The sequence below is a fragment of the Scleropages formosus genome, chromosome 2, assembly GCF_900964775.1.
Source record: "Scleropages formosus chromosome 2, fSclFor1.1, whole genome shotgun sequence".
NCBI classification, from domain to species: Eukaryota; Metazoa; Chordata; class Actinopteri; order Osteoglossiformes; family Osteoglossidae; genus Scleropages; species Scleropages formosus.
In genome coordinates this window covers 4,435,173-4,448,377 of record NC_041807.1, presented here as the reverse complement: position 1 = coordinate 4,448,377, position 13,205 = coordinate 4,435,173, and the positions used below count along the sequence as shown (strand labels likewise).

The window sequence follows — 13,205 nt, the reverse complement described above, 5'->3', positions numbered from 1 at the left end:
TGATTATCAATACAAAGAGTGACCATAGAGCAAGGTTGTTCAACTCAGCATTAAGCAGAGTGAATGTGCAATTCAGTTAAATTCTTCTTGCCTCATTAAGATTTTTAAAATGGAGTTCAACTAATTTTGTTAAGACAGTAAGTTAAATTATATGGTTCACTGCTTGTGAATGTTGAAAATGAAAGTGTAATGTTTTAACCAAAAGACTGCTTGAATATTTGTTTTGGTCTATGGGTTTTATAATAATAATAATAATGATGATAATAATAATAATAATGAAAATAATAATATTAGCATTATTATTATTATTATTATTATTATTATTATTATTATTATTGCAATATTGTTTCTCTGACAAGAACAGAGAAAAAAAGAAGCATCACAGAACCCTCATCGAGCAAGTCAATTTGTAAAGCTTTCACTGAGTGTTTTATTGACCTGAATTTCTTGTCTCTGCATTGGTTGCCCATCGCATTTATTACCTTTTTCCAACTTGTTCTGTGTAGCTGCTCCTAGAAGGCAGATCTGGAATCTGACAGTTGAGCCGAACAGTAACTATGCCGACGTCAGCTGGAAGCACAACTTCCCCACAAATGGCAGCGAGTTTGTGCTAGAGTTCACTCTGAAGAGTAAGGATGAGAAACAGCAGGCCGCCCTCATTGGGGAAGGGATTGGGACCAGAGCTGGAGCAGTGGGTGACTTTCTACAGGGAACAACACAATGCACTGGTGAAAAAAATACATTTTAAACATTTTTTTGTTGAACTCCTCTCATCGCCTATGACTGAGCTACTCGGTAATCACATCTTGTCCTTCTCAAGCCTTGGACAGGAGAATTAGTAGTTTGGCTGAATTAGTAATACGTGATTTTTTGTTACATACAGACAGCAGCTTTTGTACATTTTCCAGTGAAGGGCTCATCAAATTTGTTTCAGGGAGTTTTAAGAACCCTCAGCTGGGAAATCCTATGAAAGCTGTGAAAGTTCCCTTTAGAAAGTCAGTCAGCTTTTGGGTGGCAGAGAGAGGGACATAGAGCTATCGAGAGACATAGAGCTAACATACTGTGAGCACACTGAGGGGCCTGACAGGGTTATGTAGGGTCATAGGTGTCTGTAATTCCCTGCAAAATAATGTTGCCACAGTGTTTTCTCTGTAGGATTTTCAGTTGTTCCAGTCCCATCATGGGTGAAATGCCATCCTGGAAATCCCCTTAGATTATTATTTGGATTTGCAAAATATAGATTATTTCTAGATCACATTACTCTCTGCTCCCCAAGCTGGTACACCCTCAGATATGTGTTCTGATATATAAACAAACATATGTATTCACACAAACTCATCTGAACAGGGGGCAATGTTTTCCATTGTGAGTGTAGGGTGAGAAAAAATGCATTCAAATCAATTTTGAAAATTAAAGAGACGGCCCCAATTTTTCAGGCAGATGGAGGGTTTGTCATCGATTATCACTTTCCACGGTGCAAGAAACCTCTGCTGAGGAAGAGCTGCTGCAGATTTTATGTGCTGCCTTTCATCTTTGAGACATGTGTCCCTCATTGCTTGTGCAGAATGTTTTCCTGCTCTCTTCTGGCTTCTCTGAAGTCTGTCATACTTCATGTTATCTTCTTCTGCAAATGAACACTACATTGTCTGTCAAAGCAGGATTCTGGGGTGCACTGAGTTTGATGCATACAAAGGTTTTTCTCACTGCAATATGTCAGCACCTCCTTACCCTGAGTGTTTCTTTTTGGTGTATTCTCTTTTTTGATGGGTATGGAGTGCTGCTGATTCTCTTACTCTCATTCATTTCCATGAGATTATTAGAGACACATTTGGATATGCAATCTCTAAGCAAGCTTGAAAGCAGGTGTGGCTAACCTGGTCCACAGACAGTTACATTTCCTTCAAAAGCTGAGATACCCAGTAATATTACTCATTGTTGAACTGACAGTCTGCAGTCCGGGGTTTTTCCCATTGGATCCCCTCTCTCCTCGTCCTCCCTCCCTGCTTCCGGGGTGGGGTCAGTGGCAGGGAGAGAAAAGGGGACCATGGCCCGGCCGGGCTTGGCCCCCTTCGAGCACATTTCCTCTGTACTGAACATAGCCTTTGCAAATCACTCAACAAAAACCAGACCTTCTCATGTTTTGGCCACACTTTGTTTCAACAATGTAAAATATGAAGCAGTCCCTGGTCACACACCTGTAGGTGGAAGGATGCTGACTTTCATTCCTCCACCTGTTTCCTGCCAGACAATCAGATGCTCCATCTACCATATCCTACATGCGGACTGGATGTCTGTCCATCCACCACTTGTCAGCCTGTTGGGTTCTGCATGTTGCATGATGGTTGGTGTGGCATTGACAAAGTGACAACATGAGCAAAGGGACTCCTCACTGCAGCTTGAAAGATGTTTGAAAGCACTGTAAGAGCCATATCCCTGCTTGCTAGAGCAGACACAGATGAGAAGCATCTGTGAGAGTTTGTACATAAGAATGCCACCTCTGGTGGCATAGGAATCAAGCGCTTAACTTGCATGAAGCACTGCTCAAATGTCCTCTCCGCTGTTATAGAGAGAAATATTTCACTGCCTGATATTGTGAGATATCTGCACTGATTAAATACAATTGCATAGCACTCTTGCCTTCCTGCTACTCAGAGAGGGTCTCAGGCCCAAATCTTATCCCATGGCTGACTTTAAATGTCAGAAGAAGGGAAAATCGTTTCAATGCAGAACACTGCTTTGTGGTCTGACAATCAGCTTTTGGCATGGACAATCTGCTTTTGTCACCTCTTTACATACCCTTGGAACATCGTCATTCTTTGATGATGTAATGTCTTCTTAATGATCATAAACTCTTGGTTTTTCAGCTTTGCATAAAGCTGAGTCTTAATTAGAGTAGATTTGTTTTTCTTGCATCTTGCATTGAGATGGAAAGAGGTGTGCAGGTAACTTCCCCCTCCCCTATAAACCCTATTTCACTGTAGCTTGCTTTTCAATTCTCAGGAGAAAACTGGACTACGTAGCAAAAGGATGAAAATCTATGTGTGCCTAAATGCAAAAAACTTGCATTGTTTCACTCTGTCTTGTTGGCTTCATTTTTTGGCAAAACTGAGATTTAAACTTTCTTTGGTTTTATTGAAATGCTCCTAATCTTTTTTTTCCTTTCTTTCTCTCCTGAGAATTATTTTTAAAGAAATTTTAAAAGCTACAGGGTCAGCTGAAAAAAAACAGAAAAATTATGCTTCTGGAACAGTCTGAAAAATTAGTTCAATGAGGAAGGGTTTCACCCAAAGTATAAAGCTCCTGTTTGAGACATGCTGCCCATCAGATGGAAGTCCCGCCTTTGTATCATTTTAACAGGCTACACCTCCGCCTTGATGGGCGCTTCTCTTGTGTCTCCCAAGGTAACGGGACAGTGAGAAGCGTGCCAGTCAAACACCAGCCCCCTATAAAGCTGGCGGGGCTGATTGAGGGGGCCAGGTACCAGCTGCGTGTGTACTCCCACGAGCACCATGGCATCAGCAGCGAGTACGTCGACTTTGAGACCCTCGCAGGTGAGGCAGTCTGAGGGCCAGAGCTGCGTGGAAGGGGAAGGCACCCCCTAGAGAACCCCAGCTCATAAACTAGGGAACCTTGTTGAGCTCAGCCTTCATATTTGAGCTCCAGTGCATGGTCTTAATATTTACAACATGGTGTTCACATTTAAATTCCTTTGTATTCATGGTTGTGATCATTTGGGTAGGCACTGCTTTCTGAGGTCCTGGTCCATGTGACAGTGTCATGTGAAAATAGCTTGTTTGTATGTGTCCTGAAGCTTGGAGTATTTGCAGACCTGTATAGCCTGGCTTTGGTTTGGTAGAGTCAGCCATCTCAGATGTTTTCAGAATGGACTGCAGGCACCTAGATAGGTGGTTGCTATATGGGGTCATTTTCCAGAATGCTTTCAACTGAATTAATTTGGAAACTGACAAGGAATTACTTTTTTACCCACAGCGTGCAGTATGCAGTCAACTTTCACACATATCTGTACATGTTTGTATGTAAGAAAATATTGTAAATATTGTAACAATGTTGGAAACCCTTATTGTGAGAAAGATATACACACTGAAAAACAGGCTAAAAACAATGGTGGAATTCATACATTTGCATCAGGTCCTGGAACTGGCTACATGTCAGGAAACAAGCTATTAATTACAGAAGTAAAGAGGAATACATGAATGTTTGTTCACATACTTAAAAGGCAGGGGTTTAAACTGAATTTTTTTTCTCCATAGTTTTGCTTTCTTTTGTGCTGCACAGGTGTCAATAAACCAAAAGTAATGTGCATTTTCACCATCTCTCCCTTTGCACACCTGTCCTTTTCTCTCTGTGTGTTTGTGATTGTGCAAATAGCATACAGCAAGGACCAGGTGGACATTGCCACGCAAGGATGGTTCATTGGGCTAATGTGTGCTGTGGCGTTGCTGGTGTTGATCCTCCTTATTGTCTGTTTCATCAAAAGAAGCCGTGGAGGAAAGTACCCAGGTAGACTACCCTCTACTTAGTAAGAAGTCCAAGATGAATTTTCACCAATATCTGTTGGACATAAACTAAGGACATAAACAAAGACTAGATTATTTGGGCAACTGGATGTGCCTTCCACATGTCTAAACCAGGGCCGTTGGCTGAGATTGCAGAGGAAACAAATTAACCATATAAACCTTGGGAAAAACTAATGTTTAATACTGTAAAGTTTTATACATACATTTAGCTAAACAATAACCATACAGACACCCCTGAGGTGAAAAACTTTTTGAAACACTAAATGCATACCGGTACCTCTGTCCCAAAATATCCAGCATTAGTGTCGATGCAGTTGTAGAGAATTACACACCCATTGTGGAAGCAAATTAATACTGTAATAAAAATCTGTTGTATGGAAAAACATAAAAAAAGCCATTGCATAAGAGATAGATGTATGTGTTTCATGGATGTTTTTGCTGAGATGTACGTCACTTTGGAGAAAAGCGTCTGCTAAATGAATAAATGTAAATGTAAATATAGAAATTATGTAATGTCTATATTTTTTCCTAGTACGGGATAAAAAAGATCTTCCACTGGATGCAGTCGATCAGAAAGATCAAGATGGGTCCTTTGACTACCGGTAAGATGAATTTAGGACTATTTATATGGTCTAAGTTCAAGTCAAATAGTCCTTGGACAAAGTGAGGTAAAGAGTACACTGTAAAAAATCAATATAACCTTTACTTGGAACATGTGAATGCAGGTTACTTTTTAAAATCTCATTAATATTCACAATTTATACATGGTATAATGTTGCTCTAGTTTAGAAGAAATGAAGATACAGGCAGTCCCCAGGTTACAAACGAGTTCCGTTCCTAAGTATATCTGTAAGTTGAATTTATTTGTAAGTCGGAACAGTTGGGTACAGTTTGTATCTAACATCAGTTAGTCAAATGTTTGTCTTAATAATACAGTGTATAGTGTACCTTTCTATGCATAAAAAACATTAAAGAAACACTTCCAGTTACACTAAAACATCTTTAACAAAATAACACAATAATAATAATAATAACAATAATAATAATAAATGTTACTGCAATATTTATAATGGAGAGAGAGACATCGGGACAGAGCCTTTTACATGCTCCAATATTTTCGCTTTGTCCTTTAAAATTTTCCTGATCGTTGACCGACTATAGCCTAATGCTTTTCCAGTGTTCCTTGGCATTTCACCTTTTTCCGATCACAGTGTTATTCAATCGTGATCGTTTTCCTTTTCTTCTACATCACCATCACTTGTATCAATTTACACTTTGGTGCCATGGTTAGGAGGGTAAAAACAAAAAAATTAAAGCAAAATACAGTAACACACGAGACTGTTAATAGCAACATGGTCCGACTGAAAAGAGGGAAGTCTGTCCTACCTCAGGCTCACGTAGTCACAAGCCGATGAATCGCTGTAGACGCGCAATGTTTTGATGCGCATCGCAAAGTAGCGCTCGTTTGATATTACAAACTATTGTATGTAACTCGAATTTTTAATATTATCGGCTTTACAGGGGGTGGTTCATAACTATGGGTTTTACGTAAGTCAGATTTCCGTAACCCAGGGACTGCCTGTATTCTATGAATACAAATGAAGACCCTGACACAAAAGATGGAACTCTATGCCTGAGCAGCTGAAATATACTGTTTTGGGACATAGTGATGATCTCCAGCCTTGAGAAGTGTTTGTGCCCTTGGCTAACACTAAGACAGTCTGTAGTACCCCCCTCACCAATGACTACAGCCTTAACTATTGCCCCACCATAGTCTGCCCATCCACAACCCTTCTGTATTCACTGAAGAGACTGCCAGTCTTACAGCCTCTTTGTTAGCAGAATTTCAGCCTCCGACTAGATTTAGTTAGACCTTATAATTTATCTTTGCCTGCAGAAGAATAGTAAAAAATGCAGAGAGCACAAAAACATTGTATAAACACCATATCACATAATCTACACCACATCTTATCCTAAATATCATTTCCTTTTGTCTAATATCCATCATGAATCACAAGAGGCCTAATCTAAATACTAGTGCAGGAAACACTTTGATAAGATGTTTTTTTATGCAAAATTGCAACATAAGTATTCAAGTTACCTACCATAACTCACTGGGAACTGGGTAATTCTGATTAAGGATCCATTAACTTGTTTTCACTGTAAAATGTGCTTGATATCTCTGTTTTTTCTATATATCCTTGAAGCATACATGTTTCTAGGAGCAGTGACTAACAGAAAATCACCTTTCTTCATATTTTTAATTCAAATAATCTGTATATGATCTCTTGTGTCAAAAGATGACCTGCTATAATCAGTTATGCAAACTGTGACTGTACAAAGCTTGTAAATGATCTAGTTGCATTTTCAGTTAGTGTTCACTGCAAATAAAAATTGCACTGATCTTATTCAGTGTTGTGCTGAGAGATCTTCAATCTATGCTGTTAATTGTGAAGCTTTTTGTGTAAAATGTAATAACTTCAAGAAAGAAGGATTTTTGGGTCATACACCAAAAAGCTGGTGTGAGCAATCCTGCAGATTCTGTATGTTTGCTCAGTTTGCCATCTACCATCGTTTTCTGCCCCTTCTTTCCTGTCCCCGAACTCCAAAATGCTACCCTTAATGTAAGGAATGAGAACAGGTACTTGGTTTTGGCACTTCAGACTTGCTGTCTCAAGCATGGTCACTCCACCAGCTGATTAGAAAGGGCCAGTCAAATGGACTGTCTTTCAGGGGTGTCAAATTCTGTAATGGAAAAACAATAATGTCATTTTCAAATTAGAAGATATTTCTTTATGGTTAAAAAATTCAAACTAATATAAATTGCCTGAAAAAGTTAGGAGGATTTAACCGTTTAACATTAACCTTTAGGTAACATATAACCTTTAACAGTGATCTTTTACACATAAAATGACTGAGATTCTTAATGTGTTTATTCTGTCAGATTTGCTTTGACAGTTGATATTTACAATAACAAAAATTCCAGATGAATAGGAGAAATCAAGCAGTAGAAAAATGCATGAAGCTGTATCGAGAGCACCCACTGAATGATGTAATTTGACACCAGTGACTGACAGCTCTGTAAAAAGCAGTCAGATAGTCAGTAACAAAATGCTTTGTCCACAAGTTTTCTGTTTTTCTTTGCTTGTATTGTTGTACTGCATGTTTGTTCCTACAAACTGAATGGGCCCTGGTGTATGTAACCTGTGTTTGATTACAAAACTGCCTTGTCATGTTCACTGTTCCTCTGCATGTTTGCAAGTAGCACTCAAAAATTATTGAAAAAGCAGTTTCCAGTCTGTTTCTATACTGATGGAAGGTTTTAAAAAATTAAAAAAAAAAAAAACAAACCAAACTCCAAATCCAAAATACAGTTCTTTTGTTGCATTTGTTTGCAAGCAGCATATTTGCCAAATGTAGTTTATTTTTTACATGTAAACCTTTCAGAATAGGGGTTATTGGAAACTTTGATTAAATTAAATTAAATTAAATTAAACTAAATTAAATTAAATTATACCTACTATTTTTATATTTGTTTTTAATGTAAATGCAAAAGTTACCTTTCTTAAAATATAAACTGTGTTACACATGATTTATACATGGAATATACAATTTATCTGAAAGGTCTTTAAGTAACAAATGACATTCCTGTGGTATTAATAAGAGGATGAATAGCCTTTTATTCAGAAGAGCAAATCAAGCTCTAACACTGTCTGTTTACTGTCTTTTTCTTTCCCAGTTTTTCAACTATGGCACTGTTTTTATTTTACATTTTTCTGTAATGGTTTTCTCTCGTAATGTTTCATGATCTTATTTTGCTCTTTTTTCATTCCCCATGAAATGGAAGGTCTCTGGAAAGGTATGAAAAAAGTCATGTGAAGCACCATCGTATTCTGACTTCTGACTGCTTAACCCTGGGGTGCAAACTAGAACTCTTGAGTTTCCTTTTTCAGTTCTTGCAAGGAGCTTAAATTTTACTTAACATTTACTTGATTACAGAAAAAGACATGGGAGGAGTGAGAAGCATATATTCTCACTCATTCAGTTTCCTCATAGCTTTTAACGTGTTTTGCATTGTGAAAATGTAATCATTAAAAAAAAAACTCTAAATTAAGTAACAATTTACATAAATTAACTAAATGTGTTATTCATTTTAGCCCAATGGTATCAAAAGGTATCATAATATTTTATTTGACTGGAGTTACTTTTTTTATCACAAATGATTCCATTAAGAAAGCTTCAAGCTTTGTGTGAAATTTGACATGTTGAAGAATATTTTTCAAAACATTCTGTGGGGAGAGGAGAAGACATTCAAGTGAACATTAATTGTTCACTAATTGTATTGTATAAATTGTATTAACTTTTCATAACAATGATATTTATTTGGAAACTGAATTTACAAATACAGATCCACACACAGGGTGGTTGAGGCTGGGAGAAATTGGAGGGCATTTTGTTTTTTCCTCTGGTTATATTTTTTGATGATGAACACTGCCTGTTTAGCTTGTTCACATAGTAACCTGGCATGGTGCATGTTGAAGAAAGCATTTCTTGGTAATCTGAGTTACCACAATTGTCCTTTGCTTTGCCCACTGAGTGTCCACTAAACAGGACTGGCCAACTGAGTACATGGTGTTCTCTTTGAAAACTTACTAAAAATTGCAGCCTTTTACTCAGAACCCTTTCAATCTTGTTTTGAGCTTGTCTTTGACAGTTTCAGTCCCCCTCACACAAAAGTATGAAACATCTACCCAGTGCTAGCATACAGCATAAACAGCACTGAATGTGACTGACAGTGTAGATATCTGAGATCTAAATCCTCAGCGTAGTGATATCGTCTTCAGTTTTTAAAATTTTTTATTTTAGTTTTCTGTACATCTCCTCCTGCTATATTTTCCTTAGTTAACTGAAGGTCAAATGTAAATGACAAATACATTTAGATGGGTTTTTTTTTCCTTCTTTGCCAAAGGATGTATTGACTTGGACTTCTTTTCTTTTACTTTCTATATCGCATTTTGTTTTCTTGAAATTTCTCTGAGTGTTACATCACATTCTCTACTGGTTTCAGATTATGATTCAGTTTCATTTTATTGTGTAAAATAAAAGATGTATTGTTCATAAAGACTTGTCTCTCACAATGTATTATAATAGTAAATTAAGTTATTGGTGCATTTTCCCAGATTTTATCCAAAAAGTAATTCCAGAACAGGAAATGAGATCTGCTAATTATTAAGCAAACCTCAGATTTTGAATTTTGTCCACCTTATCAGTGTGCTAACTTCCTGTCAACCTTTCTGTTCACATCCATGTGGTTTGGAGAGTGTAGAAATCCCTGCTGGCACTGACACATTTCTTTTTCCCCCAATAGCAGTGATGAGGACAACAAGCCCTTGCAAGGCAGCCAGACCTCTCTGGATGGCAACGTGAAAGAGAGTGATGACAGCCTGGTGGACTATGGTGACGGAGGTAATGGCCAGTTCAACGAAGATGGGTCCTTCATTGGCCAATACACAGTGAAGAAAGACAAGGAAGAGACAGAGGGGAACGAGAGCTCTGAGGCCACCTCACCTGTTAACGCCATCTACTCACTGGCATAGCCCCATCTCACCCTTGGGATAACCCGGGGAGGATGTGTGCATGCACATGCACAAACACACACACACACACACACACACACACACAAACACATACACAAACACACACTCGCACACACGTACATCCAGTGCTGGGAAGACCAGGAAGTCCCACAGCCCCAGAGGACTGCACTGTCCCCAGTCTACAAGAAGGGGAGTTTAGGGAATGTTACTTGTGCCGGGCCACTGTTTTGGGTCCAAACTGGTTTTTAAGGCCAGAATCATATCAGCGACCCCGTCACTTTCCTTGCCCTATCAAAGACCTCAATGAGCTGTAAGAGGACAAATTTAAAAGTGGACAAAGGGAAGGTGTCAATGTTTGGACTTTCAAGCATTTTGTGCTGCTCTGCTGTTTTGGTTTGGATTTAACCCCAATCTCTTCTGTCATATTTTATTTGGAAAAGTCAAGGATAATAGCAAGCCCTTTGCAGGCCTGCTACAGATCCACTCTAAGGTGTAAGTCATTGAATTGGTATAACATTGGAGGATGAGTTTATCATATTGATATAGTCACACTGAAAGATCTCAACTCCTGGTCAAAACACCAGTTTGTGAATAAATGCTGTTAACAGTTATGGCACACCTGTTAGTGCCCTATATATCTATGCACACTGCATTTCCAGCCAAAGGGTTGTCGGGTTAAAAAGACTCATTTCCCTCTTGTATTTTTTGTGGTGGCACCAGAAAAAGAAAACTTGTATTCATTTGGACACTGTTGTTCCCTTTTCTATACTAGATTCAGTGAACCCCCACCCACCCTGCAACCGAGGATTCATTTTGGGGAGAATTCAAATGGCTGCAGATGTAGAAAAGTTTTTATTTTTAAATTCCAAGCCTGCTGTTGAAGGACTGAGATACATGACACCCAAATTTCTTTAAAAATGCATTATATTATTCTAAAGCATGTTAGTGTGGTAGCTCCAGAGGCGAATAGGACGATAGTTAAGAGTGTGATCTCCAGAACGCATGCTACACCCCATCTAATGGGGGACCTAAAATCTTAGCCTTTGTCTACTGAGATGCCTGTGCTATTTGGATATAGTACTCATGTTGGAATATCTGTTGGAACACAGACCTCACTTGAACGATGTGGTGTCTGGCCTGAGTCATTGTCACTGTTAACTAACTGAAGGCATACATTTGGGTGAAGAACGTTACTGATAGTTACTGGTTCTGTTGTAATCAAGAATTAAACATAGTCTATTGAATAGGAGTTTGACTTTTACAACAATTCTATGTGGCGATCACTGCCTCATGCACTGGAAAAAACAGAAGTGACATAATCCAGATGGCTATGATTTTCTCACAGTGCAGGAAAGGCATTTAGAACTTGCTTGTTCAGAGAGTAACATGGCTGTAGAAGACTCCATGTGACTCTGATGGATGGATCATTGTTAAGAACACTATGCCCATTGAGTTGTGGACACACCACTGTAAATCAGGCTTTTGGCTGCAATTAAGCCTGAAAGAAAAAGATTTTTACTGCTCATTTTGCTGCACAAAAATACCTGAGTATCTGTGGGTATCTTAATATCTAGGAGCACACAACAGTTCTAAGCATTTAGAAATTATATATTTCTGATCTCATTAATTTTATTCATTTATTGATTCATGTATACTGTTTTAACATTTATTCATTTACCTAACACTTCTCTCCAAAACAACTTACAGTGTTAAGGTTACAATTATTTACCCATTTATATAGCCGGGTAATTTTACTGGAGCAATTTCGGGTAAGTGCCTTGCTTAAGGGGACTACACCGAGAGGTGGGGCTCAAACCTGCGACCTTTGGAGCCAAAGGTAGTAGCTCTAACCACTATACTACTGGCTGTTAACAGTATATATTGTGTTGGCTTAAGGATGAAAAATAATTTTAAATACCATTGTTCCATTGCTCCAAAATATATTGGTGTCCTCATAAATTAAAATGTTTAAAAATCACTGATGGTTTTATGCAAGCTTTTAGAGACAATAGACATTTCTGCTGTAAACTAAACACTTAGTTATTAATTAAAATTACATATTTGTCAGTTAACTGTGCTGCTTTCCTCTAGTAATATTTCTGTTTGAATTGTTCATAACACACTAAAACATTACAATAGCAGGAAGCTTTATACTTATACAAACATTCTTGAAAAGTATTCTATTGTATTTATGTAGTTAAAATTATATTTCAAATTCAGTTGAACCCATACTTATGACATACTTGATGCATTTTAGATTGATACTTTTCATGCGTACTCAGTTCTGTGCATTTCAGCTCAAATTCAAAGGGGACGTGCATGAAAGGATGCACCCAGTTTTGTCCATGAGTCTTCATTTACACGTATATGGATTCTTCTGCCCTAACCTTTCTTTACACCTTGCATTTTTTTCTTTAATTTTCATATTTCTTTACCAAAAAAAAAATCCCCACAGTCAGGTTGGCTCTTTACTTTCTCTCTCAAGTGACATTCTCACAGAGAAGTACACACATACAGACATCCAAGCTTTTAAACACTTTAGTTCTGTTTATAAACAGAATACCATCATTTAATGACATAAAAAACTGAAAGATTTTTTTAAAAACTTGCTTCTCCATAACTGCACAAACAGCTCAACTCATTGAGAATGCTCTAATTTACTTCCAACATACTCCTATTGTTAGCACAATTCCTTTCACCTACTCATACCTGTTGCTCAGCCTTCCAGCTCACATCATTTGCTAAGAACTTATGGACTCAGGCAGAGGACATGAGCCTTAGCTCCTGCTGACAAACAGTTCTGATTTCATTATTTGATGGTTTTTTCAATGTCCTTTGGCCCTTGTGATAGCAGCTCCTTGGTCATCTCTTTTTCCTTCAACTCAAAAACAGCCAGTCAGGGGACTTGAAACCAAGTCTATGTATATGTGGCCAAGAAACCATGACTGCCTTGCACAGACAGCTCCAGAGATTGGCAGAACTCTGTGACAGTGACATGTTAGATTGTTCAGGATGTCATCATTCAGACACATGCCCTCAAAGAGCCACTAAGGTCACTTTCCTGGAGTCC

General features: G+C 38.2%; 1 protein-coding gene across 21 annotated transcripts in view; it reads left to right on the top strand.

Annotated features, from left to right (window-relative positions):
* The window catches only part of nfasca (neurofascin homolog (chicken) a), an 82,635-nt gene extending 70,895 nt beyond the window's left edge, over positions 1-11,740 (top strand). For 14 of the 21 annotated variants that reach the window (XM_018758651.2, XM_018758659.2, XM_018758656.2 and 11 more), the window contains 5 exons: positions 507-629; positions 3,402-3,551; positions 4,390-4,521; positions 5,071-5,140; positions 9,907-11,740. In XM_018758651.2, the coding sequence (XP_018614167.1) occupies positions 507-629; positions 3,402-3,551; positions 4,390-4,521; positions 5,071-5,140; positions 9,907-10,135 (704 nt within the window). In that variant the 3' untranslated portion in view covers positions 10,136-11,740. The remainder of the gene's footprint in view (positions 1-506; positions 630-3,401; positions 3,552-4,389; positions 4,522-5,070; positions 5,141-9,906) is intronic. The other 7 variants (XM_018758666.2, XM_018758667.2, XM_018758665.2 and 4 more) reach the window with 2 other exon arrangements.
* The last annotated feature ends 1,465 nt before the right edge of the window (positions 11,741-13,205 follow it).